At 43.6% G+C, this 27,710-nt stretch overlaps 1 protein-coding gene across 1 annotated transcript in view; it reads right to left on the bottom strand.

Moving 5' to 3' along the window:
- Positions 1-55: 55 nt before the first annotated feature.
- SPHK2 (sphingosine kinase 2) overlaps positions 56-27,710 on the bottom strand; it is a 602,609-nt gene continuing 574,954 nt past the window's right edge. Inside the window, exon 6 of the mRNA XM_044081371.1 lies at positions 56-13,689. Coding sequence (XP_043937306.1) covers positions 12,657-13,689 — 1,033 coding nt within the window. The 3' untranslated portion in view covers positions 56-12,656. The remainder of the gene's footprint in view (positions 13,690-27,710) is intronic.

Genomic DNA, 27,710 nt, shown 5'->3' with positions numbered 1-27,710 from the left:
TGGCAGTTCCCGTCATTACAAATCTGAGGTATAACAAATTAAAAGAACCACTTAAGAGAATTTAATGCATTAGCAGTGCATTATTTATTATTAATTTTTTCTGCATTTTTAGAGTGCTTTTCCCATAAGTACACTGGAGCTTTCAATTCAAGTCATTGCAGAAAGATGCTCTTGTCAACAGTAGTTATCTGGTTAATAAATTAATAAACAAAATACATAAATATTACATCAACTGATTGACTGTGGAGAGCACAACTTCACCCAATGAAGACCTTATCAGAAGTGATGCTGTTTTAATGTATAAAAAAATTGAGGCAATAAAAGGAACAAGCAGGTAGAATGGAGCAGAACTCACAACATACAGAATAAATTCTTAGTAAGTCAAACTGGAATTAACACCAAAAGTACTGAGCAGTTTGGGAAGACTTTAAAAGAAACATCTTGTATCTTCAAAAAACACAGGCCTAGGCCGATAGGTACATCCACTCAGAATTAGAATCTAACAGGTAATATAACTCATACTTTTCCAGCCGGAAAATATTACAACAGATATTGTTGCAACCATATTAAAAGGCACTCTAAGGCAGAAGGGCTAACATGGAATAGTGTGAGCACCACATGTGATGTGTTGCATATTAAGGGCGACAATGCTCTTACACAAGGCTGTTCGCAATAAAGGCAGTAGAAAAATATGCAAGATGACATCCTTTGGTTCAAGAAGCATTAACATAATGTTTCAGTACTGTAAAAAAATTTTGATCATATCCCAAACAATGAAAACTATCCATAAACTGTTACATAATAGAAAAAAAGCATGCACCCTGCAGTGGCAATACAACATAATACAGGTGCCATTCCTGCTGTGTGCATTTTATCTGAAGACAAGTTGGATGCAAATCCTTCCTTCAGATATGCAAGATTATTTGCTTACAACATGCACATGGATCACAAGCATCTTCAATTGTACCAGTCTTGTTGAAAAGGTACATTCAACTATTAAATGTGATTAGGACTGTTAAGTGACCGACTGGAGATTTTGCGAGAATTTAAGGATCATGTCTCTCATCTCAGCTTATGGCAAAATCTTTATTACTGACTTGGCATACAGATGGAGGCAGTTTGTGCCTTATGTAATATAGCATGCACAGACTTCCTCACTTCAAAAGCTGGTCAAGACATGTCTGTCACTAGACCAAACATGGATCTCTGTCTATTCCCTTACCCTTAGGGTAGTTTACCAAAGCAGATTACAATGGACTGAAGCCTCGATATAAATCTGACAAAACCTCCAGCTTTAGCAAAGCTTTTTTACTGCCCAAATCAGTGGTAGTCTACAGCTTTCTGAGCTTCACAGCTGCTTACAAATGGGACAACTCTGCTTTCCTTTAGGAGTATTTGACAAAAATGTCTACTGTGAGTGCTGTCTCCTCTAAAAGTGGCCCCATTACAAAATATCCAAAATGAAAACGCACATCCCATTTTGAACAAACTACCCCAAGACAATCACTGTGCACTATGCTGATGGAAAACCAGTTATAATAAGGCAAGCAAACAAATGTAGAATCTACTTGCCCTTGGAAATATAACTCCCATCAAAAAGGCTTACCTAAAATGTCTATTACCCTGTCAAGGCGTTAGTAGTGTACAAGCTCCTGACCAGTTTAAACTAGCCGGCACAGCCAGTATGATGAAATGGAAGTTGGCCCATCCAATGGTAATGCTTGCGTAATGTGTACAATGTTCAGATTTCGGTAAAGACGTAAGTAGTTAATGCCCTAAACAGATGGATGGTCACTACAGTCACTGTCATTGTGCGTGACGATTTCTCATTTCCTGTTATTTAAATGGCTATTTTTTTCTGGTAGTCATTTTCTAACTAGTGCAAACTTTTTTTTAGTGAATATTCTTGTCAATGACATTTTACACCTCCATTGATGTCTTACTGTGGCTGTAATTCATGAATAATTCAACCAAAAACAGTAATAAGACAGAAGAACATTCCTTATGGGGCAAATAAGGTGGCTTCACAAAACCAAACACAAAAAAATCCTTTTGAGATAACAAATATATGCTTTGTCTTGAATCTGAAGGTGGCCAGTAACATACCTAAAATATGAACAATTAAAATAATCTGATATAAATATACTGTAAACAAGTAACAAAACAATACTGCTTACATTCACAAGTACATTAAATTCAGAGTCACAGCTTGGTAGTTTACAATGTTTTCCTTAACATTTTCAATAAGTATATTTTAAGATCCTGTGTCAGGAACTATGATGGCAATGGAGATGCAATATTTTACATCCTAACTGTACAAGTCTTCGGGAGAAAAATGTGTAATGCTAGCTCCACAGCTTGATGTGAGGCACAGATGAGCCCATGCTGAAAACCCTGTGGTGAAACTGTTAAATTGCCATGAAAATAAGAACATTTAATGAAATGCCTAATTAACAACTCTGACTTGAAAAATCCCAGACAAGATCAGGATTTACTTTAGTGTGTGGGTGACTAAAATGTTCAAAATTTGTTCTCGTTTAAGTCAGAGGAATAACTACTCCCATGTCATCTTAAGGGTGCAGCCAGGGATACTCTATGTACTCCAAAGAGTACATTTCTCTTTGTATCACTCAGAAACGTTGTATCTTTTTTCAGATTGCATTATGACTACGATTATCTAAACTAATGCTTCAGACAGCAGATAATTTGCTTACAGAGTGGATTTCTAATCTAAAACCAATACCTTTAACAGTTTTAGAGGGAACCACTGAAAATGACCGAGTGCATTTATTAACTGGGAAGACAATATTTTGAAAGATGGGTCAATGTTTTTTTTAATGCCATGGAGGTTGGGGGCAGCAAAAAATAGTCTGTGAATACCAAATGGAATTTTCTGTCTACACCCCTGCACATTATTTTATGTGGAAAAAAACAGGCAGAAACTGTGAAAGACAGTAAGGTCAGAGGATTTGCTTTTAATAACACAGCTGCAAAAGGGATTTTAAAATGGACGGATATGGGAAATTAATCAACTGAGCAGCAAAGCAGCAGTATGCATACCACTGTTACTTGATAATCATGACAACACAAGCTTTTCTTTTTTTTTAATACACAATACACTTCACTTGTGGATTAACAATCCGGACAGCTTTGTTAAAGTGACTACTGGGGATATGCCACTATGTATGATGAATGGTGAATTTCATGAGAACTATACAGACAACATCAATCCACTGTTGCCTTCATCAGCAGAGAACATAATTAAATCCATACTGGGGTACTACACTACTAGACTTCACTAGGACTTTTGTCTCAATGTACAGGATTTACATGCCAAGTAGCAACAGTGACAGTAGTACAACATCCTCATCAGAGCAGCATCTGTCAATGATCTACTGTGTCTTGTTTTTATTTATGGCCTGGGTAAGTGAATCTGTTCTTCTTGGACACTGTCAGTTGTGTTCTCAATGGCAAGGGAAAATGTAAATAAAGTACTGGTAATTTGTTTTTCAGTGTAACTAATCAATCAGCATGCTTTGGGAGGTAAGAGGAAAAGTCTAAGTAGAAATAGGGAAACATGCAAAACTCCACGGGTGACTGAAGTTCAGAATTGAACCCTAGATCCCAGAGATGTAAAACAGAATTTTACACTGACCCACTATGGCACTTTTATATGTAGAGATAAACATAAAACATGCAATGCTTACGTCAAGCATGAAATATTACAGCACTGGTCAGTGTCCCATCTCTCTTCTAAGTCTTGAACCCAGGACCCTGTTCATTACAATCACAGCAATATACCTGTACACCATCTGAACTGTCCCAAAAGGAACTGTTTTAGAATGTAGGCACTTCCATTTCATGTACAAATTTTTTTTTTGCCAGGAGAGGAAACAGAGAGAGTGTGGTCATTTTTTGTGTACCATTATAATAAAACTATACTTGCAGTTAACATGGGACGGTTTCACTTACTTCTAATGGAAAGCACTTAAGACCTGGCATCTAACAGAATCCCTATAAGACAATGGGGGGACTGAACATCCCCTCCCCCCAGGGCAAGTATATGCGAGTTTAGTGTATGTGACAGCACAAAGGATGGGCAGTAAAACTTCATTTTGTTTTTTATTTTGCATGCAAAGTAATGGCAGCACAATTCCTGTATGGAAATTTTGGTTTGTGATAGGACACTGGGCATCCTTAGTCAAGCACAGAGTTGATTAAAAGGAAAAGCTGTTACTACATTTTAGCTTCTGGGAATCTATAAAACTGTTCTTCTAATTACAGTTTATCAGTTACTGGCTAAATGAGAACTTGCCATTGTGTTAAACTGGAAAATTTGACAAAGGATAAAGAGGTGCCCCAGGGTCTCTAGCATTATACAACAGATGCGATTAGGTATAAAACAGTAAGGTAAGCAAGGCTTGCATGTTACAGTAAACTAAGCTTGCAAGTTAAACAAAAGGACATTTTCACTATTACTGGCAGGCAGCATACAAGGCAAGTGACAGTGTGTGTTTGTGTGTGTGCGTGTAGGTAAAATATGTTTCTGAAGTGCTTGAAATTTTGTGTTATATTCCTCAGGTAACACAAAGATTTGGCAGTTAGTGCACAGGATTAAGTCTACGAGGTATTAATGAGCTGCTTCCTGTGGTCTGGGGTTTGATTTCCTCAGTCTGTTTTCCTACTGTGTAACTGAGAAAGTCATTTAACACATGCTTTGGGACAATTGAGAAATTGGTCTAGGCTTCTGAACCCCATACCTACATCTTATGAACCTATGTGGTACATTACTATATGCCATCAACACTCAAAACACACACCTATAGTCTATTCATCTAATTACCTTCTGTTTTTTTTTTTTTTTATTAATCAGAAAAAATCAGTTTCACGGGTCATCACGAACTAATAATTTCATGGATAATGCATCCTCTTAAACTGAAAATACAGTTGTGTAAAACCTTACCATAACAGTAGCTGTCCTTCTCTTCACTGTTGCAGTATTCTTCCTTAAAGGGACTCCCTGTCAAGGGGAGCCCAATATCCGGTCAGTATACCAAAGCCTTACCATTTTAAGTGCATCACATGTGTATGCTCCTCGCTCACGACGTAGGGCATAAAAGTGATGTACGGATGTACACACCTCAGAACTGAATAGTGCCGGGAGGAAGAACAGTCCACAAAGAGGAGGAGGAACATGAGCATGCAGAAGGAAAAAAAGAAAAGGGAAGAAGGGAGGGACCAAATACTGCAACAGTGAAGGGAAGGACATCTATTATCATGGTAAGATTTTGCACTACTGTACTATGTCCTTCCAGATCACTGTTCTTGCTCTGGAAACATTCAATTTGTAAGGCTTAGTAAAGGTATGATAAAGGGCCAAGTAGCAACCTCAAGGATGAAAGTGGTATCCAAACCTTTGAAAAAAGCACCAGAGGAAGCCACAACCCTGGTAGAATGAGCCTTTACAGAATTAAAAAGGCTTTTCCCATGAAAGGAGTAACAAAAGGAAATGGCCTTAAGAGATCCATAAAGAAACAGTTTACTTGGAAACAGCCAGACCTAGAGATCTAGGATGAAAAGAAACAAAGTTACTCAGACTAGTGAAGGCCTTAGTCTTATTAAAATACCTGAGCTGTCTATGCAAATGCAAAGTGTGAAGAATCTTCTCTCTTGCAGACTGCAGAGAAGGAAAAAACATGGACAAATGAATAGACTGATAGAGACAATTCATTAACCGCCTTGGGTATAAAAGAATGATTAGTGTGAAAAACTAAAAAGGAGTAACAGCCATAAGGGCCTGAAGCTCAGATTACTTCTTAGCTGAAGTACTGACCAAAAGAACAGTCTTCCATGTACAATGCTGCAAGGAAGCCGAAGCTGCAGGATGAAAAGAAGCATAAGTTAATACTTCAAGAACAAAATTAAGGTCCCAACAAGTAAGAATAGGTTTCCTGGGAGGCTGAATATGAAGGACACCTTTAAGAAATTGTCTGACCTGAAACTTAGAGGCGAAAGGAGGAATTAAAGGCAGACTAGCAGAAATACCTGAGAGGTGATGTTTTGACTGAACAATATGCCAACCCAGCATGGAGTAATTCACACAAATACGACAGAACCAGAGGAATCTCCACAGAAAGGGGGATCCTGATTATGAGCAAGGCACCAGACAGAACATCTTCTATTTGGACACACAAGATTTCCTGGTCTCCTGCAAAACCCAAAACAAGTCCTCAGAAAAAAAAGTGCCTAAAAGGGTTCAAAACCCCATTACCCACAGTGTCGGTTAAAGACTGGACACATGAGGATGGATGACAGACCTCTTGTCTTGTGTGAGTATATCCACCCTGTGAGGCAACTTGTGATGATTGCCCTTGGCTAGTTACAGAAGAGGGAACTAATAATGCTTTGGCCAAAAGGGAGTTACCTGCAAGATTTTGGGGGTGTCTTGCTCTATCTTGAGCAGGATCCTCAGTATGAGTGGAAGGGGAGAGAAAGCATAGAGAAACATCCTCTGCCAAGAAAAGGACATGGTATCCACCTTCTGTGCCCAAGGACTTGGAACTCTGGTGCCAAAAAAAGATGTCTATTTAGAGGGGAGGCAAAAAGATCTACCAGAGTTCCACCCCACTGGTGGACAATGTCCAAAAATACATTAATGTGAAGCATCCACTTGTGAGCCTGTGTTATGGACCTGCTCAGAGAGACTGCCACAATGTTTTGTTCTGAAGGAATACAAACAGCCTGAAGAGCCAGATCCCAAACCTAAAGAACAAGCCTGCACAGAAGGTAGGACAGTGCCCCCAGCATGATGTACCACATCACTGTGGTATTGTATTGTTGGCAAAGATTTTGAGAGGCCTGGAAGAAAAAGTAAGAAAGGTCAGAAGAGGAAGTAGGGGAACTCTCATCTACTTGATATTGACATGGTCTGCCCTCTGATGAATGGGCCAAAGACCCAGAACCTTGACAGGGCTGAAAGAAGCACCCCTGCCCGCGTCTGAGGCATCCAAAAAGTTCCTAAGAGAGGAATGAGGGCTGAAAAGAAGCCCTGGGTTGGCAAGTTAGATGATTAATCCACTACTGAAGCTTGAGGCATAGAAAAAGAGGGACTATAAAGTCCAAAGTATGACAGTGTTGGAGCCATACTGACTTTAGACATCACTAACATCCTCATATGGAGTCTGACTACTGGTAGCATAGGAATGGTGGAAGCCATGAATCCTAGAGCCTGCAACCAAGAAAAACATGATCCTGAGAAGGAGTCAGGAAAGATTTTTGAAACTGATCATAAACCTTAGGCTTTGCAAAAAGAAAATAGCACAGTGAAGGTGCTGAAGCAAAGTCTCTGGGAAGGAAGCCTGAATGTGCAGGTCATTCAGGTAAAGAATGATTTGTATCCCCCTCATCCTGCAAAAAGCAATCATAAGAGCGAGGCATTTGGTAAAAACCCTTGGGGCAGTAGAAATGCCAAAGGGCAAAGCAGAGAACCAAGGAAAAAAACAAAGAAAAACAAAAATTTCCTGATATGGGAAAGTAAAGGGATGTGCAAATAAGCATCACGATCCAGAGAAACCAGCAAAGCCTGAGGAAGTAGAGGAAACACAGTCTGGGGGGGACAGCATTTGAAAGGTAGACATCTTCATAAAGGTGTTGAGCTGAGAAAGTTCCAGAATGGGCCTCCAGGTACCTTCTTTCCTGGGAGCCAAAAAACATTCTGGAATAAGACCACTTCCCTTTCTGGGGAAGGGGAACTGCTTGGATACTGTCTTGAGACAAAAGACCCTGAAGCACATCCGGAAAGAAAGGCAGGGGTTCCTGAGGAGGTTGGGGAATAGAAAAGGACGAAATTCCACACCATGAAGTATCCCTGACGGATGGTGGATAGAACCCAAGAATCCTGAGTGATCCTTAACCAACTGGGAAGGGACGGGGAAAGAAAAAGAGATAAAGGGACCTGAATTAGAAAGGAGGGGATCAGGCTTATATGTAAAACTGAGGCTTCGGAGTAGTAGGAGGCTAAGTAGACTTGGTAAGAGCAGCCTGTTTAGAACCTTTCTTACCTTTGGGAGGAGGGCAAGACTTATCTCTGAACAAAAGCAGGCTTAGAGGGATAATTCCTGTAAAATTTAGGAATAGGCGAAATAAAAATATGCTTCAATTCCTACAAAGCCTTGCCCTTGTCTTGCAGGGACTTAAAACCCTCAGCAGCTAAAAAAACAGAGAGATTTTTATTATCAAGGGGAGCATCCAACAATTTAGCCTTAATGGCATCAGGCAAAGGGCTGGAGGTGAAGCCAAGAGAAAGGCCTCAACACAGAACCAAAAGCAGCAGCTCTAGAAGAAGCAGCAGCTGCATTTAACAGAATGGCAAACCACTTAGGAACAGGAGCCCAACAGGCCAAAAACCTTCCCCTTAAGAGTCATAAAGGGTAGAGACAACCTGAGAAAGAACAGCCAAGCCATATATGGTCAGACAGGTCTGATAATTAATAAGCCAAAGAGCCAGGGTAGCAGCAGTATACACAATTTCACCCAGCTGTTCCATGGCCCTACTGTCCTTGTCAGAAGGAAGCAATTTAGTAGAAGGCAAGAGCTTACGTTTGTCAAGAGACCGACACAACAGAGGGGCATTGTAAAGAAACACATTCATTAGGCACCTTACAAAACTTGTCAGGCTTTTTAGGGGCTGAATGCTGGAAATCTGGTGCCTGAGAAGCCACTGAAAGTGTTCAACAGGGCAGCCAGGACCGGAGAAACAGCAGAGGGCTTGGGGGACTCCATCTGGAGGAGTTCATAATACCTTTTCTGGTTGTCAGAAACCCGAGAAATATCCCATTTAAAAATTTTCATCACATGAAAGACATTATCCCCAAAAGACTGTTCTTCAAAGGGAGAATCTAGGCTAATGGAATCTACCTCAGAACCAAAGTCCAATGGAGAAGGAATCAGAGGAGTATGCGGAGGACTCTTCCCCTGACTCTAAATCTTCAAAGAGTCCTGCTCCCTAGGCCTCTTAACTAGAGTAGATGACAAAGTGGGGAAGAGGGACAGAAATTCCCTGGGAGGCTTCAAGGCTATGAGTGCATTCATTAAATAACCCCTGTGTAAAATCCTGCCATTCACGCTGGGGATCTTTAGTTTTCTGCTTCTTCTTTAAAGGGATGTCAGCCCTAAAAAGACGTTAGGAGGGTCAAACCTTTGCCAACACTCAATGTAGTGTGAATTTCCTCCTGATCAAGAATCTGCAAAATGACCCTTGGTCCCTCAGATATGATTAGCTGAGGTTCCCACTCAACATCTGCAATGGATGTCTGCAGAGCCTCCGAGGATGTGTGAGAAGTGGGATCCATGCTGGCCTCTGATGTGGTTGCGGCAGAGGAATCCTTTGGAACAAGACGCTCCTCCAAGCTTTCACAAACCTTGAGAGAGATGTCTGGAGGAGATGGTACATCAGTCGAATCAGACCTAACTTCTTTGGTCTTCTTCTTTGCAGACAGCTGACCCTTGGGAGGGGACGATTCCTCCACAGCACCATGCACTAACAACTTAAGACACTGACTCTCCAGGTAGGTACACAAAAAGAGGAGGGATGACAACGAACTGTCTTAAGAGACAAATGCTTGACAAACTGAGCGCTCAATATGGTTGTGAGAAGCACCCAAGCAAAACAGACACTGCTTGCGACAGTCCTTATGGGGAATCTGTCTTCCACACTGACATTTTCCCTTTCTGGATGACATGTAAACTCACAAACCAACACTAAAAAAAAAAAGAGAGACAAGAAGAAAATCCCAATGAGGCACTTATTTGAAAACTGCTTGTTAATGAGCAAAAACGAAGAAGCGTTTAAACCAATGTTCAAAGATGGCATTCGGATTGGTGGCAAAGATATTCTAAGGTATGTACAACCGTATATCACCTTTATGCACTACACTGAGTGGGGGGCATACGTGTGGTGTACGATGTAATTAAAATCCTACAATTTTGATATACTGGCCAGACACTGGGCTACCCTTAGCAGGGGATCTCTTTAGTGAAGAATACTGTAACAGTGATATGGAAGGGCACCACACAACTCTATGAATCACTTATCCTCCCCTTTTGAAAATCTTGTGGCTAGTTCTGCTCAGACAAATAGCAATGCACCAACAGCCGGGAAAAATATTAATGAAAATATAAGTACCAGGAATCCACATTACATTACATATGTGATCCCAGTGAAACAATTATCATTATGTTGAGTAGAGGGCCCCTTCTTTTATCACTTTCACTTATCCCGCACTTTGTCAACCACACAAAGTTATACGTTCAAAAACTATGATGAAAACCAAGAAAAAATAAACAGTCTAATAATCACGGCAGTGATGATATTAGTTGCCCTGCTTAAATGATAATTCATTTTGTTAGTGCCAATAACTTTGGAACACATATATAGGTTCCTCATCAACACAATCCATGATATTAACACACTGTCCTATAGAGATCCCTTAGAGCCGTGCCTCTCTACTTGGCGTCCTACAAGATGTTGACAGGCCATCTGAGCTTGGCATATAAAACATCCTTAGATCCAGTTCTGATGTAGCTTTTGCACATCCGTAAAACAAGCAGTGCCAGGAACACTAGATCCAGGGATTTGAACTTTGCTTGCAAAATATAAAGTTCATAGATTAGGTTCATAAATTAGTACTAAGCTAACTGCCCTTGAGAGTCATTTTAAGCTTAGCCAATTATCCCTTGTGAGACTCGAACCCTGCACCTTGTGTTTGTAAAGCAAACACCTTAACCATTAGGCCACCAAGAATATGCTGGTGAGACAAATACATAAATCAAAGGATTGTCATGCTCTGGAATATGCCTGCCATCCATGTGAAACAGTGTCCACCCCTAATCCTATTCAAATGCAACTCTGACCACTGGAGGGGAAATCGCAAATTCATTTCCTGGTTGGCCCCCATGTCTCATGTAGACAGAGGCTGAGAATAAACATTTCCTAACATTGGATGGGTAATCAAACTCATTCCTGGGCTGGCCCCCATGTCTATTACAGGCAGAGGCAGCAGTAAACTTTCCCTAACATGCCCCCCCCCCCGATAGAGTGAATCTTTTTTAGTAACCCAACATACCTCTCCTAACATACATACCTCCCTAGGATTGTAAAGGCCCTGGTGGGTATTAGCCTAGTATATACCTGTGCACCTATAATAAGGGGGCACTAATCATTCGGTTTTAAATGACTATGGTTATCTGTTTGGAATAGCTAGTAAGCACATTTTACTCATGGCACCCCTCCTGAATGGGACAGACTGACACACAACTTGCTATACCTCAATCAGGAATAGATGGGGCTTTGCAGGACATGTACTTTACCCTTATAATAAATTCCATAAAAACCTGGTCTCAGTAAAAAAAACTAAGCCTTCAGTACAGATGCTGGAAATCTATTACACAAGGGAAGACTAAATATTCTGCTGTCACTGTGGAGTAATGAACTAACAATGATAAAGGTTAACCCAAAGCAATCCACAATGTCACCCACATTTCAAACATTCAGGCTAGTTTGCTCTGTGCAAACAGTGCTACATAATCTTTTAATAAGGTTTAAAACTGATGCTTCTAATCATGCTACCATGCTGCCTAACATACCTACAGGTACCTCTGATATAGACTGCTGACAGCAGACATGCCAGTTTGGGGGCACTGACCTAAAGAAAGAGTAGACATGCATTACAATACAGCCATTTTCTATTCAGTAGTTATTTGGCAACATCCCCAGCAGATCTGCCAAAGAAGGAAAGTAGCACAAATCTGTAGCAGTTTCTCTGACGTGGCATATAAATAAGTAACTTTATATGCAAAATTAAGCTCTACTTTTTAAGTTAAATATAAACCTGACTGGCAGTCTCAGAGACATTTGAAACACTCCTCATGTCTGCCAAATAGATACAGCAAATACATTAAAAATATTACAGATATCACCAGTGAATGCTCATATTCTCAACTGAAAGAATGTAAACTCCAGTTCTGCAGAGTGTTTCCCAAACTATTTTAAACCAAGTTGATGAGAATTTCAAACTTCTGACTCAAGAACAAAATATGCAGTACAGTGTTTACTATATCATGTTTTTTTCTTCAATACAAAGAAAAATTATCCAGAGTACAGTGCAAAGATACAAGTCATTTTCAAATTGATTTGCTGTAACCTCATCCCAGTAAACCAATGGAAGGGTTAAGCTGTAAAGTTATATCAAATGACCTACATTTTAAACATCCAAGCGAACAAGCATCTTTCTTGTCCCTTAACTACCATTAGCTTCAGAGGTAACAGTTTGCTCGAAATCAGCTGACAGAATGCCTTGTTCTATCTCTAAAGAAAATGCATAGTTTAGTGGGAAACCAACCTCATGAATAAAAAGGCAAGTTTTTCCCCAGTAAGCCTTGTTCCAATTACCCTCACAGAACATGCAGGGAGTGGGGGGTGAAGGCTCCTGCATCAACAATATCCAGCTGAAAAAAGGAGATGAAGCCAATGAATTAATCTTACTCACAGAAGGCCAACGTGGATTATGTGTTAGTGATTATGTCTGGGTAATGGCTACAGCATATGACATGAAGACAAACACTTGTTTGCTCCCTCAATTTAATAATCTTCCCATTCATTACTTTAGCAATGGTCTGACTTTCTGTACCCCAGTTATCAAGTTAGCTAGTTCAGGGTGTATTTGTGCCTGAAGAGGGCCATATTCTATTTGTTCACCATCAACTGTAATAATCCCTTTCTGTGTTAGCGGCTCTAACCGGAAAGCCCTGACAGGCACGTAAGTGAGGTATGGACATTCTTGCTCAAAATGTGTACCCTTCTCCATAGCCAGAAAAAGACGCACCAGAGCAGCCCGTGAAATGCCTGCCCTTACAAAGAAAAGATGAATTAGTCCATCATTAATGCTACCAAATGGTACGGCAAAGAGGTCAGCACCCAAATGAGTCTGATAAATGGCAAGAACCAAAACAAAGTCATCTTCAACCGTGACCCAATTTTTAGGGACTGGCTGGTCAAGAGGGGTCAACAGATCATCTGGGGGGCCAAGAACCTTAGCAGGGATATAACCATTTTCCTTGTACACTGCAGGGACCCTGCCATTTAGAAGCATGGAGTTCAGGCATAATGATCCCTCAGGAATTGGTTCAAAGTTGAAGCATGTGGAGTGTCGTGCAGCTGGAGAGCAAGGTGAAGGTGAATACTCCATTAGTACACTGTCTGTTGACTCTATTGTAGAGTTTCTTTTAAATAAGACATTCCTCTCTTCACAAATCCCCAAATCGGAGATGGTACGCTGCAAGGGTTTTCGCTGGAACTTCTTAAACCCATTTGCACAAATGGTGACACTCTTACACATAGGACGGTGTGCTACACCCTCTTCAGCTGGGAGGTAGGAAAGTCGTCCTCGATATGTGCGAAGAGATGCCACACGCACCATAGTACCAATGGTGAAACGAGCTGAACCCATTCGCCGATATTTCTCACTCTCAATATCCACATCAGAGACAAAACCCCAAGCCACACTCAAAAAGGAAAACATGCGCTGCCCAGAACCTGTATTGACAGACACCAAGTCCATTGGAGAAACAGCACGTCGGCACAACAGAAAAGTACAGTTCATGAGAAGTTCCTCGCCAATCACTTGATCATACCTAATATGACAAAAAAAAAAAAAAATGAAAAAAAAAAAAAGTAAAACAATTAGTCTACATAAAAAGATACTGAAGTTGAAGCAAAGTACTTGGACTCTGGTTATACAACAGGTATCTACAGGACTACAATTAAAGTACAACCCATTACAGACAACTGCAACTACATGCCCCTCATAAAATCAGTACAACTGCAACTAAAAGACTAATCATACTTGTATGGAATCCATTCCTTTAGCAGTAAAAAAAGAATATGAAGCAGACAAGTATAGCTGACTCACCTAGCTTACTCTCTTCAACTATTCACTGCAGAACATTTTTGTTTCCCTTATGTTCTTTTCATGCATTTTCAGCTGCAGAGCCTTACACCACTCAGTTATCTCTCTCTGAACTGCCTTTGTCTTGTCTAGAGTACTGCAGAGATGAGCTCTCCAGAACTGCATAAAGTGTTCCATTAAGGGTCTCCAAGTGTTTGTAAAGAAATGTTCAGTTGTGTAAGCAAATAATATAACAGCAGATGTTTTAATATATCACTGTTGTAGCAGCCTAAGCTATATGGGTCCTACCACTTGTGACCAGCCAGCTTCACAAAGCTAAGGTTGCCTTCCACACACTGCAACTGTCAGCGGCTTAAGCAGAACTCCATAACAGGACAGTTGGGAGGGTGAAAAGTTTCAAAACACTTTTTAGTCTAGAAGGGAGCCAAGAATGCTGAAAACAATGCTAGGAAACGCACCAAACAGAAACCATATATAAAGGGTGGATATATCTATTCCCTGGCAATACCAAGAAAAAATACAAGCAAGAAATGGGGGATGGAGGAAAAGTACAGTTGTGTACACTTACCATAGATGTAGATGTTCGAGTGTATTCACTGTTGCAGTCATTACATTTGGGTACTCTGCTGGCAGGTTGCCCTCCGTCAGCCTGGTTAAAGTCTTGGGTCCTCCGTCGGTTGCTGTCCCTTCTTCCATGATTTCAGGTCATCAGGGGTATAAAACTTTTAGTTATGTACTTACCATAACTTTAGATGTATGGGATCCATCTCGCCTACATTCTGTACTGATGGGTTCGGAGCCGATCCTCGGCTCCGACTCGGCACGCTATACTATAGAACGAAGTCTTATTGGCTGAGCTATACCACATCCCAGGATGCACCACCACTGCTTCCCCAGATCTTGTTTGTCCGCACATATGTGCACACACATAGACTGTTAATATAATATTGCCAGGTGTTTCAGATGAAACAGCTGAACTCAAACAGTCCGGTCTCTTCTGATCTCCAAGGCAGGGGGAAGGAGGGTGGGTTATTAGGAATGTAGGCGAGATGGATCCCATACATCTAAAGTTATGGTAAGTACATAACTAAAAGATGTAATGTGATCCTATCTCGCCTACATTCTGTACTGATGGGACAGCGTCCCTAGCACCTGATTCCTGGGTGGCTCACTGGAAAACACTCCTGAGAACTGTGGAACCGAAGGAAGCTCGCCCCCGAGATGCCACGTCCAATTTGTAATGAGAAATGAATGTGTGAGGAGAAGGCCACGTAGCCGCAGCACAAATGTCACTAATGGCAAGCTTGGAATGAAAAGCTGCCGAAGTAGCCATAGCCCTGGTAGAATGAGCTTTCACTGTAGTTGTAAGCTCTTTATTAGAAATGAAGTAAGTATGACTGATACAGTCTCTGATCCACTTGGCAATAGTGACTTTCGTGACGGCTTTGCCCAATTTATTGTCCGAAAAGGACACAAACAATTGATCTGTTTTCCGTGTTTGGTGCGTCCTATCCAAATAGAAGCGTAATTGCCTGTGAACATCCAAGGTGTGAAAGATGTATTCCGCTCTGTTTGAGTACTTCGGGAAGAAAACTGGAAGTTCCAATGATTGTTGCAGACAAAAACTAGAACAAACCTTAGGAACAAAGGATGGGTTCGGTCTGAGGGATACTCTATCCTTGACACATAGGGCTTGAAGTTCCGAAACTCTCCTGGCTGATGTAATTGCAACTAATAAAGCAGTCTTCCAAGAAAGAAATTTTAAGTCACAAGTTGCTGCCGGTTCAAAGGGGGAAGAGGTCAGCGCACCTAACACCACATTAAGGTCCCACGGTGGAGCGGGATGAGATATCAGGGGCCATAGCAGCCCAGCACCTTTCATGAAGGTTTTACACAACTTGTTGCTCATCAAAGGTGGTTCTATGCTCTCGTGAAAATTGGAAATAGCTGCCAATTGAACTTTGATGGTAGAGACCGAACAACCTTGATTGAACAGAGAAGCTAAAAACTTCAGAACCTCTGACGGGACTGTTATGGGGTCTAATCCCCGAAGTTGGGCCCAAATAGCAAATCTCTTCCATTTGCTGCTATACATTTTCTTAGTAGAAGTTTTGTGGGCCGAGGACAAGATATGTATGACTTCCGGGTCCAAAGCATGGTTCCTGACTATGGTGGGAAGAGGAGGAGCCAAGCTGTTAACTTCAACGAGTGGAGGGACTGATGAAGCTGTCCCGACTGATGGGTCAAGAGATCCGGAACTTGGTCCAGGAACCATGGACCGTCCAGTGCATATTTCCGAAGAAAGGGAAACCAGACTTGACGAGGCCAGTATGGGGCAACTAAAATCATTTTGCTCTCCAAGCGAATTGCCTTCTGGATCACCTTGGGAAGAAGGGGAACCGGTGGAAAGGCGTATAGCAGGCCGGTGGGCCAAGCTTGGACTAGAGCGTCCTTGGGAATCCCCCCCCCCCCCGGAACTGGGGTGAGAGAGAAGAACTGTTGGCATTTCGTGTTGAGGGGGGGGGGGGTTGTAAAAAGGTCGCAGCAAGGAGTTCTTCATCTTCTGAAAATCTGAGTTGCCACTCTGTCGTTCAGAGACCACTCGTGAGGAGAAAGAATAGTTCTGCTCAGTCTGTCGGCTATCACATTGGATCTCCCTGGAATGTGTGTTGCTACCAGAAAACGTTTGGTTGCAATCGCCCAATCCCATACCCTCATGGCCTCTCTGCAAAGGGGGTAGGATTTGGTCCCTCCCTGCTTGTTCAAGTACCAGACTACTGACATGTTGTCGGACTGAATGGCAATCATGCCCTGGGGGAGGTAACTGTGTAGTGCTTGCAGCGATAGAAGCACCGCCCTCATTTCTAGTATGTTGATGTGGAGGAGACTCTCGTCGGGGTGCCACTTGCCTTGGACTGACCTGCCCAGGTAATGTCCCCCCCACCCCGTCTGGGAGGCGTCCGTAGTCAATGTGGCCACTGGAGGTGGTGGAACGAAGGGTCGCCCCTGATCCATATTGGAGGAAAGAAGCCACCAACGAAGGTCCTGTTTGCACGTCTCTGTGATCAGAATGTGGTGACTGAGAGGGAGATCCTGATAAGACCACTGGACTGACAGGAGCCACTGGAGAATCCTCATATGTAACCTTGCCAAGGGGACTAGGAGAACGGTGGCCGACATGGAACCTAACAGTTGTAGGACCATCCTGGCTGGGGCTCGACGTTTGAGGAGCAAGGATCGAACTTGAGATTGTAGTGTTTCTATCCTCTCTGTAGGAAGATAGACCCGCATTTGCTTTGAGTCTATCTCTACTCCGATAAACCGAATGCGCTGAGATGGCAGCAACACGGACTTTGTCCAATTGAAGGTGATTCCTAGGGAGTTGCCTACAGATATAGTGGCTGCTAGGTTTTGCAAGAGTAGACGCCTGGAGGTGGCAGTTACCACTGCCAAACATTTGGTGAACACCCTGGGGGCTGTGGTAGGGCAGTGCACGGAACTGGAAAGGACTGTCTCCCAGGCTGAAGCGCAAGTATCTCCTGGACGCCTGATCTATCAGGATGTGATAATAGGCATCCTTGAGATCTATGGAGCACATCCAAACACCTTTCTCCAGCAGCGGGAGAATGGATTGCAAGGTGACCATCCGGAACTTGGACTTCTTCACTGATCGATTTAGCTTGCTGAGATCCAAAATGGGCCTCAAGTCCCCGGTCTTTTTTGGCACCAAAAAGAATCTTGAGTAAGTCACTAATCCGGTCTGGCCTGCGGGGACAGGTGGGATGACTCCTTTTTGAAGCAGCTTTGAGATTTCAATGGCTGCCAGATCCCGTTGACTGGGTGGCAGGTCCGGGATTTTTTGGGATGGAGGGGGGGGGGGGTTTGAGATAAGGGGATGGTGCAACCTCCTGCGATGATTCGGAGCACCCATCGGTCCTGAGTGATACTCTCCCAAGCCTTTAGGTGCTTTGAAAAATGACCCCCGACTGGCTCCGGAGTTGCACAGTCGGGCAATCCTTCAGGGATGCTGGAAGGTTGAGGAGCCATGAAAGGACTCGCGGTCTCCAGTGTTGCGGGGGCCTCCGCCGCCTCTGGGACGGCGTCTTCCTGAAAAATTTCCTCCTCCTCTGCCTCTAGAAGGGGGATCGCTCTGCTGTGAAGAGTAAGGCTTTTGAGATTTACGGAACCACATTTTCCCCCTCTTCTAGCCTTGGGATAAGGCCTGAAGGGAGTGGAAAACCGTGCCCCTACGGCAGTCAAAGTCTTATCCTCTTGTTCACAGTGAGTCAAGGTGTCCTTTACCTTGGGTCCAAACAGAGAGGACCCATCAAAGGGAGCGTCAGCAAAGGAAGACTTGAAGGCTTCCGCAAAATGACACAGGCGAAGCCAGGCTCGTCTCCGTAGAGCAACACCTGTTCCCGCCGCTCTGCTTGCCCCCTCGGCTGCATATGAAATGAGTCTCATGGACGAGTTCGATAACGATGATAGGGTAGCCAGCTGAGAGCTAACCGTCTGGGCCAACTGCTCAGGTAAGTTACCAGAGAGGGTATCTGAAAGTTCCTTGACCAGATCCCTCTGAAGTCTGGTGAAGTGCGTCAGATAATTCAGAGACCTTAAAGTAAAGGTTGCTGAAGTAAGGGTGCGCTTCCGTGCGATCCATGCTCCTGGACTCTTTATTAGGAGGATGGACGGACGTTGAAGCCTCTGCCACATCTTGCTGGGTAGCAGATGCCACCACCAGGGCATCTACAGCCACACCTTTGGAGAGAAAATCCTTTTCGGGGGGGCTGAAAGAAATTTATTGGGGCAAGCTGGCACCGGTTCCACAGAATCCGGGTGTTCCCACGCCCTTCGAGAGATCAAATCCAGAAGCTCATCGAAGGGTGGAGACACCCAGGAGGCAGAGGGCTGAGCCCCGAAGGCCTTAAGGAATACCGACTCCTCAGCGGAAGGGGGTTTGGACTGCCAGTCGCCTCGTTGCTTCAGGATTTCCAAAATGTACGCAAAGGAGACATCATCCGAGGATGACTTGGGGGACCCCTCCGCATCATCGAGGTCGGTGTCCGAGGTGAGAGACTCGTCAGGGGAGTAGACGTGCTTCCTCTTGCACTGTCTCTTCCTTGGAGGTTCCTCCGAAGACGCTTCGGAGGGACCTTCAGGAAGGAGGGAACCCCCGATGGGGGTGGCCTCAGGTTCCAGGGCTCCGCTGTCTTGAGACAGGGGGACTACAAAGGAACCAGTCTCTGTGCCAAGGGAAGGTGCCGGTGAGACGGTGGAGGTGGCCAAAGAAGATCTGGCTAAAGCACTCCTCATGGCCCTGAAGGCGGGACCCCCAGAGTCCTGGGAAGGTCCGACCCCCAAGGCCACAACAGTAGACGGCACTCCCACAGCCGACGCACCGAGAGGGAGGCTCGGTACCGAAAACATCGGTCCCGAAACGTCACCCCCGGGGCCGACAGAGGAGGTCCGTGTACCGAACTCCGACCCGAAGGGCGGGGTTGGAGTAAGGGTCGGAACCAACCCGAAAACCTCCATCGGCTCCACCAGCACCGACTCCAACGGTGCCGAGGCTGTTGGAGGAGGAACCAAGTCAACAGGGTGGGCAACCGGCTCCGGAGCCGACTGGGATGGAGCAGAAACCAACTTTTGGAAGACTGGAGACTGAAACAGCCTTTGAAGTACCCTGTCTATGTCCGAATCTGACATTCTCGAAGACCGAGAAGAGATCGAACGAGTTCGAGTCAAGGACTGGGGGACCGGCTCCGAATAGTCTCGATAAATATCGGTGCCGAGGGAGACTCCACAACCATTGCAATTTCCCTCGGAGCCGAAGTGGACTTGGCGCGAAGGAAGAGTCTGAGCGGGCAACTCTCATCGGCTCCGAAGACAGTGGAGCCGATGAAGGTGTCCCGCCTCTCGAAGCTCTAGCCGTCGGCTCCGAAGCCAGAGGAGTCGAGGCTGGAGGCATTGAGGCAGACCGTTCCGCCTCGGCTCCGAAGTCCGTGGAGCCGATGGAGAAGCCTGCCGAGATTTCTTTGTAGCCGGTTCCGACAGGCTGGTCGGAGACGACGATTTCTTCTTCTTAGAAGGTGAAGAGGAAGAAGAAAAAGCCTCCTCAAAGGAAGGGGTGATAAGCCCTTTTAAAATCAATTTGTTTGCATGACTCCTGAAGATGCTTAGGGCCTAAACAATAAACGCACAGAGTGATCGTCCGTAATGGACATTTTGTAACTGCATTTAGGGCATTTCTTGAATCCAGATGGTCTGTGCTCTTTCGACATGTTGACCCAATCACTACCACAGAAAAAATCTTTAACAAAATTTTGCTTAAAGAAAAGCGTAACTGAGGACAAGACCCCTCTAATAGAAACGGGATTACTTGACCAAAACTATAATACCACAAAAAGACTCACACTAAGTTTCAACCGCGCGCGAGGGCAAGGCCCCTCTAACTTAAACGGGATCCTTTCCCTTCAACTGATGACAATTTCACCACAAAATACAACTCAAACACGGTCACACAACAACGATAGCTGTTAAAACAGCTTTTGGGTAGATTAGCCAAAAAATTCCTGACAGAATTTTAAAGAAATAAGCACTTAGCTCAGCCAAGTCCGAGACCACGTCTTTGCTGTAGAAGCGGCAAACGAGATCTGGGGAAGCAGTGGTGGTGCATCCTGGGATGTGGGATAGCTCAGCCAATAAGAGACTTCGTTCTATAGTATAGCGTGCCGAGTCGGAGCCGAGGATCGGCTCCGAACCCATCAGTACAGAATGTAGGCGAGATAGGATCACATTACATCATGCAGCCAATGCCATTACATCAGTTTTTCCTGCCCCGGATGTCAGGTGCCCCCCAAATGGGGAGCAAATAAAATTAAAAACACAAAAAATATACCTCCAATCCCAAAAGCAAATACACCAAAAGAGCTTTTAAGCATAGTGAAAGAAAGTAGAGGTATAGCCAGAGAAAAATAGGGGACTGGAGGGAGGGTAACCAGGACTGCAACAGTGAATACACTTGAACATCTACATTTATGGTAAGTGTACACAACTGTACTATGTTCTTCGTGTTTCACTGTTGCAGTCATTACATTTGGGTAGATTCCCAAAGCTATGGTTGGGTGGAGGGAATTATACAGCATTAGGACCAGCTATAAGGCCCTGCAGGACAGCAGTGGCAAAGCCAGGTCTGGATTTAGAGAAAAGTGGTAAATGGTAATGTTTGGTGAACGTATGAACTGAGCTCCAGGTAGCAGCTTCTAGAATGTCCCTGGCAGGAACACCTCTGAGAAAGGCTGTGGAAGTAGATGCAGCCCTGGTGGAATGGGATCTGATCCCCTGGGGGATAGTTTTTCCATGGTACATATAGCAGAAACGAATAAAATGGCTTATCCATTTGGAAATGGTTTGTTTTGAAATAGCCTTTCCCTCTGCCCCTGCAGCAAATGCCACCAGCAGTTGCTCATATTTTCTTTGAGATTTTGTCCTGTTTAAATAAAATCCAAGTTGTTTGTGTACATCCAATGAATGCAGAATCCGCTCCCCCTTGTTCTGTGGATTGGAAAAGAAAGTTGGCAAATGAATGGTCTGATTAAGAGCCACACTGGATACCACCTTAGGCATGAAGGATGGATTGGTCCTGAGAGATACCCTGTCCGTATGAAAAATGAAGAAATGCTCCACTGCCATAAGAGCCTGTAATTCGGAAATCCTTCTAGCTGAAGTGACTGCTAAAAGGAAAGCTGTTTTTCAGGAGAGAAATTTTAAGTCTGCAGTAGCAGCTGGCTCGAAAGGCGGGAGAGTGAGCTTTTCCAACACAAAACTGGGGTCCCAGGCAGGGGTTGGAGCTCTCCTGGGTGGTCTTAAGTTTTTGGCCCCTCAGATACTGCATTAGGAGAGGATGGGAGAAGAGGGGTGGTTCTGTGTTGTAATGAGCTGAAATGGCTGAGGCATGGATTTTTATGGAAGAAAAGGACAAGCCCTTGTGAAGCATCTCAGTTAAGTATTGTAAAATCTGAGGAATGTTGGGCACTGCTGTGCTTATCCCTTGAGATTGGTTCCAGGCACAGAATCGTTTCCAATTGTCAGCATAAGACTTTCTAGTACTAGGCCTTCTTGCCTCCAAAATGACATCCATCACAGGTTTGCTGAGGGATGCTAAGGGTGAATTTAGGTGATTAGCCACGCTGCAAGATTCAAAGTTTGGAGCGGAGTGTGCAGAATTTGGTTGTTCTGCTGAGACAGTAAGTAAGGTGTCTGAGGCAAGGGATACATTGCGCAGGAGTGGGTACCAGTGTTGGCAAGGTCAGTCTGGAGCAATCAAAATCATTTTTGGTTTGTCCTGTTTGAATTTTAGTAGAACATTGGAGATCAGAGGCAGAGGGAGAAAGGCATACACTGACAGGTTTTTCCAGTTGAAGGATAGAGCATCCACTTTCCAGGCTTTTTTGTAATGAGTTCTTGTGCAAAATTTGTCCAACTGATAGTTCTGGGGTGAGGCAAAATATCTATGTCTGGGCTCCCCCATTTGCGTTTCAACATGTTGAAAATTTGTGGTTCCAGTTTCCATTCGTGTGGGTCCATGAGATTTCTGCTTAGTTCGTCTGCCAGTGTATTCAGCTTTCCTGGCAGGAATTGAGCTTGTAGTTGTATTTGATAGGTCAAGGCCGTGTTCCACAATGCCATGGCTAGTCTGCAAAGGGGGTAGGAGTGTGTACCCCTCTGCTTGTTTATGTATCACATAACTGTGGTGCTGTCAGTCTTTATCATTAATTGTCCTGGATGAAGGTAATCCTTGAAGGCTGTCAGTGCATTCTGTACAGCTAGCATTTCTTTTTGATTGATATGAAGGTGCATTTGATTTGGGCTCCATTTGCCCTGAATGCACTTCCCTGCCAGATGTGCCCCCCAAGCATAGTCTGAAGCGTGTGTAGTTAGGGTTTGGGAGGCAGGGGGTGGTGTGAATGGCAGTCCCTTGTTTTGGTGGCAGGCCTCTGCCCACCATAGGAACTCTAGTTGCAGGCAAGGTATGACAGGAATCATTGTTTCCAGGCTGTGACAATGCTGACTTCATAGACCTTTTAAGTACCACTGGTTTCCTCATATGCAGTCTTGCATATGGAATTAGAAGAATGTCGGAGGCCATGAACCCCAAGGCTTGCAGTAGTTGCCTTGCAGAAATCAGTGTTTTTGTGGCCACCTGTTTGAAGTAAGTCACCAAATGAATTTGCTTCTCTGGTGCAAGGAAAGCCATCTGGGCAATTTTATTCAAGCTTGCACCCAGGAATGTAATTTTTTGAGAGGGTACCAGTTGTGATTTTTTTTCGTTTATAGTGTACCCTAGACAAGTTAGAACCCTTTTTACAAACGCCAGATGGTTTAGAAGAGGGTCCTTGTTTTCTGTCTGAATTAGACAATCGTCCAGGTATGGACACATTTGAATATTTCTTTGCCTGCAAAATGCAATTACTGTAGCCAGGCACTTTGTAAAAGACCGTGGGTGCAGTAGATAAGCCAAAGGGCAGTGCAGAGAACTGGTAATGCAAGTAGCCTACTGTGAAGCGTAGGTATCTTCTGCAAGATTCCCTGATTGGGATATGCAGGTAAGCCTCTTTTAAATCTAGAGATGCCAACCAGGCATCTTTGCCTAGCATAGGAAGTAACTGGTGAAGAGTCAGCTTCTTGAATTTTGGAATGTCCAGAAAGGTGTTTAGAGTAGATAAGTCCAGAATTGGACGCCATGATTTGTCTTTTCTGGGTACCAGGAAAAGAATTCAATAGAAACCTTGTCCCTTTTCCTCTTCTGGTACTGGTTGAATAGCCCCCATGCTCATAAGGGAAAGTACTTGTTTCTGGGCCTCTGCCCACTGATTTGGGGGCAGATCTGGCCATCCGTTTGGAATTGGCAATGTGTGGAAATGAAATCTGTATTCCTGTGATACTATATTTAAAACCCATTTGTCCTGGGTTATAAGTTGCCAGTTTCTTGCATGGAGAGCTAGTTTCCCCCCCAAAGGGGTGGCTAAAAGTAAGTGCTTGGTAAGTGTAAAGGGAAGTCACTGAGACTGCTTACCATAGGGAGGGAGGTGTCTTGTTTGTTTCCAGATTTGGAAGAGGAGGCACCCCATTGTTTTGTTCTGAAAGTCCCTTGTGACTGAAACCTGGTGCCTTTGGAATGTCTGGGTTTGACTTGAGTGGCTCTCGAAGGAAGTGGAAAGGACCAGTTCTTTGTAGGCCAGTGCCTACTAAATCTTGGAGGTTGCACTTGTAAGAAATCTTTCACAGTTTGCATAGATTTAGCTTTATCTTCCATCTTTTTTAAAACTTCTTCAGCCTTATTACCAAAGAGACGGTCCTGTTGTAAAGGAGCATCCAACAATTTTGCTTTAACATAATCAAGCAGATTTTGCTCTTCGAGCCAAGCATGCCTTCTTAGCACAGACCCAGTTACAGCAGCACTGCAACAGGCCTTCAAAGAATCAAAACCACATTACAAAGTATGTTTTCCAACTTGTTCAGTTGAATGCAATAAATCCTGTAAATCTTTATTTTCCACACAGTCAGAAATTAACATCATTTTCTGTTTAAGCAGCCCCATGATATGTTGTTGATATTTTAGCATATGAAATTGACAGTTTAAAGCCCTAATTGCCAAGGTTGCAGAAGTGTAAACCTTCTTACCCCATCTATCTACCGGCCTGGAATCTCTATCAGAAGGGGTAGGATTTTTAGCAGTAGAAGCCTTAATGCCCTTGGGACCCTGAGAAATGGTTTCAGGATCTGCAACAGGATTTTTGAAAAGGAATTTGTGGGAGTCAGGAACCCTGTAGTATCTGTCTGGCTTACAAGGAGCCGGAGTAGAGAATCAGGAGCCATACTAGATTCTGAAAAAAACATCAAGAATGTCTAGAACAGGAGGTATAGCCAAAGGCCTATGCTGAGGAAAAAGAAGGAAATCCCAAAGTCTCTTTTTAGATTCAGAGAAATCCTGACTTTCCCAGTGGAAATGTTCCCTTAAGGTATGTAAAGTTTCCCCGAAAGAAAAATCCTCAGGGGGAGAAGTAGAAGGAATGGAATCTTCTGCATCACAGTCCTCATAAGTAGGTATAGACAATTCCTGTTCATTAGAAGAGTCAGAAGAAATAGAATCCTGTTCAGAAGATTCATAATCAATGTCTTGCCTAGGCCTCTTAGAAGGTGGTGGTGGTGGTGGTGGTGGTGGGGGGGTTGGCTACCCCTGATCAGACTAATTAAATCTTCAGTCATTTTGATCATTTGTTTTTTAGGCATAGGGGCCTGCACATGTTGCCCAGGCGTTGTTTTTTTTAGGCATAGGTCGAGATTTTGGCCTTAATTTTGAAGATGGCGTCAGTCTAATATACAAATCTGTAGGCCTGAACACACCCTCAGAAGCCGGTGCCTGCACAGCTGCTCCGGACCCATCCAAGGTACAGACATCCGCGCGTTCCATAATTGAAGTATCTCGCAGCATACCGGACTCCGAATGGGTCTCAGTAGAGGCCTGCGAATCAGAAGTAGCGGGTATCAGGGGCTGCGAAAGCGCCTCAGTGAGTACCGGCAAACTGCCGACTGGCTTAGGAGAAGCGTTGTTGGCAGTTTTGGACCTCAATGGCCTGTCTCTGTCTTTTTCTTTGCATTGTTTAGGTATTCCGGTATTCGGATTGCTAACCGACATTTCTGGATAATTAAAGCGTGAGCCAAAATATTTAGAAGCAAAAATGTACCGACGTTTGATAGTGCGTTGATTAAATAAAGCACAAAACCAACAGCAAGGTACATTGTGGTCAGGGCCTAGGCAAGGAATACAGTGCAAATGAAAATCCTTATGAGGTATTTGCTTCCCACAAGTAATGCAATTATTAACTTTTACTGACATCGGTAAGGAGCAAGAAAAAGTTTCACCAACGGGGTACTTAGCTTTTTAGTTGAAGACTTTGGATCTGAAACTCGAAAATGAAAATTTCTGGAGTCTGCCGACTGGCACTTGCGAACTTGCTTCTGCTTCGGGCACCGTGAGGCAAGAAAGACTGATGTAATGGCGTCGGCTGCATGTTTTATACCCCAGATGACCTGACGTCATGGAAGAAGGGACAGCAACTGCCGCAGGACCCAAGACTCTGTTAATCAGGCTGACTGAGGGTAACCTGCCAGCAAATTACCCAAATGCAATGACTGCAACAATGAAACACGAAGAACATGGGAGGCTACTGCAATAGTGATCTATGAGAACATCTACTGTTATGATGTGTTTTTTTTTTTTTTTTTTTTTTTTACACAATTGTTAGTGGCAGTGGCACAATGGTAACACATTTGCATTTGATGCAGAAAATTGTGGATTCTATTCCCACACCAAGTAAATTGATTACTGTCACTGTGTAAAGGGAGTGTTGCACTCCTGAGTGTGTCATCCTTTGGATGAGACATTAAACAAAGGTCCCATCTGCTTGGGATGGTGGTAGCTTACGTGGATGTAAAAGATCCCACAGTACTTCTCAAAAAAAGAGTAGAGGAATCCTTCCACTATAGGAGTATTTACAGCCCCATGTGAACCAGACTCCACTCGGCAATTTCTCTTCACATTAGAAATGAGATGACATCTTTATAACATGCCTCAGTCACTCCCTTTGGTCTCAATAACTATGAGAAAAAAAAAAAAGGTTTCCTTCTTAGTTAGGTAGCCCATGGCACTTAGGATTTTTTCAAAGTAAATCCAGCAAATTCCCCTAATATCCAAGTAAACAAACATACAACACTTCAGGGGTTTAATGACTTTCTTTTATCAACCTGGGGGTTGGCATAATGATTAAGGTGTTTGCCTCACAGACACAAAGTACAGGGTTTGATTCTCACCTGTGAAGAGAAAACTGGCTAGGCTTAAAATGGCCCACAAGGTCAGTTAGCCTAGTGCTTACCCGTGAACCAACAAACTGAGGCTGTAGGAAACACTGGAGAATTTTCTTAGCAAAGCCAATTCTGGAACTGGAAAAGGAATCTAGTTTGTACTGATTTGTAAAAATGTGTACAAATGACCATACTGCTGCCTTCAGAATACTTCTAGTTCACCCCTTTCCAGAAGGTTACTGAAGAAGCCAAAGCCTTTGTGTAAAGGCTGTAACCTTGCCTAGAAGTGGTTTACTATGGAGAGTACAACAAAAGGCATGAGACAACCACCTGGAAATGGACTGTTTTGACACTGGTTGTCCTTTCCTCTTACCTTCATAAGAGAGAGACAGCTGACAAAGCTTTCCTAAAAGTTGGAGTTTGTCTAGGCAGTATCCGAGTTGCCTGTTGACATTTAGACTGTGAAGGATCCTTTCTCCCTTATTCTTGGAATCAGGAAAGAAAGATGGGGGACTAGTAGCCTGGCTTAAAGAAAACTCAAACCACTTTAAGCATAAAGGTAGGATTTGCCCACAAAGGAACCTTTCCCAGTGGAAAAAAAGGACAGCTGACTCAACATAAGAACTGTTAACTCAGAATCTCAGATAACATATCAGAACAACGAGTAAACCAATCTTTCAAGTTGAGCTGCTTCAAATGGAGAAAGAATAAACTTCTCAACTGCAAAGTTCACATTCCAAGAAGGAGCTACCTGTTTACTAGGTGGATAAATATGTAACACCCCTTTCAAAAACCACTACATTTGAGCATTATTAGAAAGGTGACGATCCAAGGGAACACAAGCAAAAATGGTCAACAAACGTACCTTGACAGGAATTCATA

Source organism: Protopterus annectens, chromosome 1.part1 (assembly GCF_019279795.1).
Source record: "Protopterus annectens isolate FY-2018-M chromosome 1.part1, PAN1.0, whole genome shotgun sequence".
Lineage (NCBI taxonomy): Eukaryota > Metazoa > Chordata > Ceratodontiformes > Protopteridae > Protopterus > Protopterus annectens.
This window is presented reverse-complemented; position numbering and strand designations above follow the sequence as displayed.